Below are 4988 nucleotides of genomic sequence, written 5' to 3' on the forward strand. Positions count from 1 at the left end.
GGTAGAAATCATTCAAACGATTGAGATTACGAAGATATAATAAATGTATATATTATCATATAATTCAAAATAATCAATATATTATATCAATTTAGTATATACAAATTATTATATCAAATTTAACAACAACGTTATTGTTATATTTAAAAAATCATATATTTGTAAAGACTTCAACTATATATGTGTTTTTACGCAACGCGCGAGCATTCGCTAGTTATAGATAGTTAGAAGTCATCTTCAAACTCATCATCTCAAAACGACAACATTTTAAAAAAAATATTTTATACTTTTGAAAAAATCATAGGTATAACCCTAAAATCAAAGTCCAAATGACAAAATCATATAAGGTACACCCAAGATTTTGATATATATATATATATATATATATATATATATATATATATATATATATATATATATATATATATATATATACCTTAAAAAGCATTTACTAAATTTTACTGAATTTTAAGAGGTACAAGCTTTTAAGCATCATATATACAATAATTTTATTTATCGGAGAATAATAGATCTTATCCGGTCAAAGACAGATTTTGAATAAGTTTTCTAAGCTTATCTTCAAATTGAATGAGTTAAATATGAAAAAGTCAAATAAGATGATGATGATAAGATTTTGAATGGGTCAAAGTTTGACCAAGTGTTCCTCATATCCAATTGAATCGATAAATACTAAATCTTATCCGGTCAATATTTATGAAAAAGTCAAATAAGATGATGATGATAAGATTTTGAATTGGTCAAAGTTTGACCAAGTGTTCCTCATATCCAATTGAATCGGTAAATACTAAATCTTATCCGGTTAACATTTATGAAAAGTCAAATAAGATGATGATGATAAGATTTTGAATGGGTCAAACTTTGACCAAGTGTTCCTCATATCCAATTGAATCGCTAAATACTGAATCTGTCAATAATAATGAAAAAGTCAAATAAGATGATGATAAGATTTTGAATGGGTCAAATTTTGACCAAGTATTCTTCAATCCATTTGCATCGGTCTAATACGATGTACACGTTATAAAGCATTTCATATAAACTGGAAGAGGCGCATTAATCTAGCATTCGTGTATCATGAATGCCTTGCCATTGACCGCAATACCTTGGTTCTCTCTCATGTTCGCTACCCCCTCCTTGTTTTTCTTTCTTTTAAAATCGAATAAGCCCAAAAATGTTTTACGTTTAATCCTAGCCCAGGTATAAGAAATTTCTATCTGTTCATCATTGTGTTTTACAAATTTTTTATGTCATTTTGTTGATCCGCACTCATCGCTTTGCACGGGTAAACGGCTAGTATATATATATATATATATATATATATATATATATATATATATATATATATATATATATATATATATATATATATATATATATATATATATATATATAGGAAAAGTTATATGAAAAACAAAAAAACTTAAAAAAAAAAGATTTGTGATCTTTAAGTATTTTTTTATGCATTTATACACACACACACACACACATTAGTAGTTTACCCGCGCAAAGCGGCGGGCGGTGATTAATTCTTTTTGGTGAATAGTTTCATTGCGGTTTTTATTTTTATTTCAAAAACATGTTATTGTATAGATGATTTGTATGAAAGATCATAAATTAGTTTTTGTGGTGGACGGTAAATAGTTTTGTTTCAGGGAATTGTATCTTTCGAAAAAAAAATAGCATATTCAAAAAAATGCATTCAATTGAAAAATATCATTTACCGTTATACATTTATATATTAGTGACGAAACATGTTACATCATTTACATGTTACATCAGTTACGATTTTGGAACCAATTTCGATTTTCGGTTTATAAGGGTAAGAAACTTTCTTGGTATAACGTCATGTGATTATGTTGTGGAGATGTCGTTCGAATATTTGAAAATGTGATCGTATGCATCTTTAAAAGATAGTTTCAATCCAATTATGCAATGCAACGTGAACCACCGCTACATATGAGAAGTCAAAATGGTTTTTTTTTTAAGCATAGATTATTAAAGGTGTTGTGTCATTTCCATCTATTTAGATATTTCTGAATATTACATGTTTTTTGTTGAGATATTATAAATAAAATTAATCAGCGAAAAATTCTTAAATAGCGATAAATGTTTGAATTTTGTCATCTTAGTATAATTAAGATAACAAACACAATATTATTATTACTATATTTATTAGTCTTTTTTATTTTAATGGTAATTATCATTGAAAAACCATCCAAAACGAATATTTAGCAAAAATTATTATTATTATTATTATTATTTTCACCAAACATCTTTAGGAAATTAAAATAAAATATGGTTCTCATTCACTTTATCTTTTTTATGTTTGCATTATATATTCTAATAAAAACAACAATTTTCATGTGTTTATTATGCATTATTTTTTAATTTGAAATCCCTTACATTCCACTTTGAATATATTTTCATATCTCTAAACCAAAATAGATGCTCCTTATGGATGATTGACATCCACATTTAGAAAAAACCATTACCTTTTATTATTTTATTATTCTTAAGACGATATCCTCATTTTTTTTCATCTCCTACAAACCAACTACAAACAAAAATCTAAATTATACATCAAATTAATGGAACTTTTGACCATTAACATATATTTTCTGATTATACAAGTCCAAGTAATATGTAAAACGATGAATTGATTAAATTTGCCTAACAAACATGTAAAAGAAAATAGATTACTTACAAAAATAAGTTAATAAGATAAAACAAAATAATGTGTATATATATTAACTTCAAGACTTGATAGTATCAACTAATACAATTGTTAAGATGTAAAACAAATCAAGTTGACATCTACCAGAAATTATAAACATTTGCATCCTATAAGTTAATAGTGATTGCAAAGGGACATACATTGATTAAAAAAACATAATAACAAACCTCTAGGATGACTAAATGAATCAAACAATGAATGAATACCAATAATAAAGATTGAGGTGAATCAATGTCTAACTTGCCTCTCTCATCTATAATATTTTATTGTTTTTAGAGTAGTACCTCTTGTTCCTCAAAAGTTGGTAGAATCTATACCAAAAAGTGATATATTATATTAGAGAATTATGATAATACATTTCAAATGAACACTATGTTATGAGACATTCATAATAAATTTATAAACTTGATTAGAACTTCTACTCATGTAGAATCAATCTTTTGAGATATATGTCAACAGTTGCCAATTTCTAGCCATTAATGCCAGTTTTCACTAGCAAAAGGCAGAAAAGGGGGTCAGTGAGGAAAACATAGAACAACCAATCAAAAAGGTGGAATGAGTAAGTATTAGAAAGTAGGTCACATCATAAGAGCTCATATTGAAAAATGAAGCTATTGGCATTGGATCTCATATGTTCAAGAAACCACTTTATGCATCACACTCTTGTACCTTCCATTGGTGATTTACCTGAAAAGGGTGATGTTTTTATAAATCCAATAGCGTTTCAAGAGACTGGTATGATTCTTGAACCAAAAGGTACTTCAAATCTAGGATTCATGTCAATTCTGTTGAGATAAAATGTAATATGAATAAGGTATTCCCACTATCAAAATACTATGTAATCAGGACTCGATTTCATAACCATGGAGACCCACAACAAAATTACACCACATATCCAAATAATCACCAAAACCTTACAATTATTATGCTTCATCTTCATATGAAATGCCAGATGAGGAAAGCCAGTCAACATCATTTCATATATACACCAGTAAATGTAGAATGCTAGGCAACACAAAATGATGCAAAAACCGATATAAACTAGAAACATAAAATGATTCAGGAAATTGATTACTAACAAAAATCATATGAAACTGCAAAACAGAAGGTTGAAATTGTGTAAAAGACGAACCCGAGCAATGTATCGTACATGAATAAAGAAAACGACCTTTTTCCTCGTTTTTCTTTCTCTCTTTCGTATATATCTTAGATCTGCACAAACAGAACAGTAACTAAAGTGATTTAGCTCATTCATATGTTAGAAATTTGGATTTTACATAATAAATGTAGTGTACAGAATCCAATTAGACGAACAACTTGAAAAACTAAAATTGAGTATGAGGTAGAGAGAGAAAGAACCTGAATGAATTTAGGGTATCAAATCCATCAGTTTAGGGTATATTTACTGATATTCAAAGGAATATAGAAATTAAAACTAAAAGCTTGAATCAATATAGATTTAGGGCTCATATGTGAGAACATACCGTAGATCTAAATCGGTGGTAAACGAAGAAGAAGAAGAAAGTACTGATGCATTTTCTGGTGGTTGTGTAAGTAGAGGTTGCGACGATGGCAGCAGTATAGAGCGGTTATGGTGAAGGTGATGTTGAGTGTGAGTGGTGTTAGACATGAGATTATGGCGACTGCATCGATGGTAATGGTGGCGATAAAGTTAAAATAAAAGAGAAAAAGATAAATTTACATTAATTTTGTAAACTTTTTCTAAGAAATAACCAAAAAATAAGAAATGACACACACATATATATATATATATATATATATATATATATATATATATATATATATATATATATATATATATATATATATATATATATGTTATATATATATATATATGTGTGTGTTATATATATGTGTGTTATATATATATATATATATATATATATATATATATATATATATATATATATATATATATATATGTGTGTGTGTGTGTGTCATTTCTTATTTTTTGGTTATTTCTTAGAAAAAGTTTACAAAATTAATGTAAATTTATCTTTTTCTCTTTTATTTTAACTTTATCTTAAGACTATTATATTATCATGTTTAGTTTTCCGTGTGATATGAACTCGGAGTCAATAGATAATGTATATTTTGGGTTTACCATTTTCAACAATTTGCAACTTTTAGGTTGGAGGGTTGGTATCAATTTTGTCACACTTTTTTTTTCATGTAAGCATCATCTCATTTATGTCGTGCCTCTTTAATATCTTGT

The 4988-nt window shown here is 27.0% G+C and overlaps 1 protein-coding gene across 27 annotated transcripts; it reads right to left on the reverse strand.

Moving 5' to 3' along the window:
- Positions 1–2740: 2740 nt before the first annotated feature.
- Positions 2741–4498, reverse strand: LOC122197269 (uncharacterized). 27 transcript variants are annotated; one of them, XR_006190122.2, is made up of 5 exons: positions 4237–4498; positions 4112–4157; positions 3903–3964; positions 3440–3537; positions 2741–3063 (listed from the first exon to the last, which is right to left on the reverse strand). XR_006190122.2 is itself a non-coding variant. In XM_042900877.2 (4 exons), exons 1-4 carry the CDS (start codon positions 4380–4382, stop codon positions 3408–3410), a joined length of 381 nt encoding a protein of 126 aa, XP_042756811.1. In that variant the 5' UTR covers positions 4383–4498; the 3' UTR covers positions 2741–3407. The 27 variants fall into 27 exon arrangements, 3 of the variants coding, with proteins under 3 accessions (XP_042756811.1, XP_042756812.1, XP_042756810.1); XR_006190118.2 differs by having other exon boundaries at positions 3885–3964; XR_006190108.2 differs by adding an exon at positions 3671–3793 and having other exon boundaries at positions 2741–3537; positions 3885–3964.
- Positions 4499–4988: the final 490 nt, after the last annotated feature.

This window comes from Lactuca sativa, chromosome 4 (assembly GCF_002870075.4).
Source record: "Lactuca sativa cultivar Salinas chromosome 4, Lsat_Salinas_v11, whole genome shotgun sequence".
Taxonomy (NCBI): domain Eukaryota; kingdom Viridiplantae; phylum Streptophyta; class Magnoliopsida; order Asterales; family Asteraceae; genus Lactuca; species Lactuca sativa.

Excerpts from the sequence above, each read along its gene's own strand:
- LOC122197269 (XM_042900876.2), bottom strand. The coding sequence starts at position 4,382 with ATGTCTAACACCACTCACACTCAACATCACCTTCACCATAACCGCTCT. Across the intron at positions 3,965-4,236 it reads ACCACCGATTTAGATCTACG|ATCTAAGATATATACGAAAG; the intron begins GTATGTTCTCAC and ends CTGTTTGTGCAG. Across the intron at positions 3,794-3,884 it reads ATGTACGATACATTGCTCGG|TTTATATCGGTTTTTGCATC; the intron begins GTTCGTCTTTTA and ends TTATGTTTCTAG.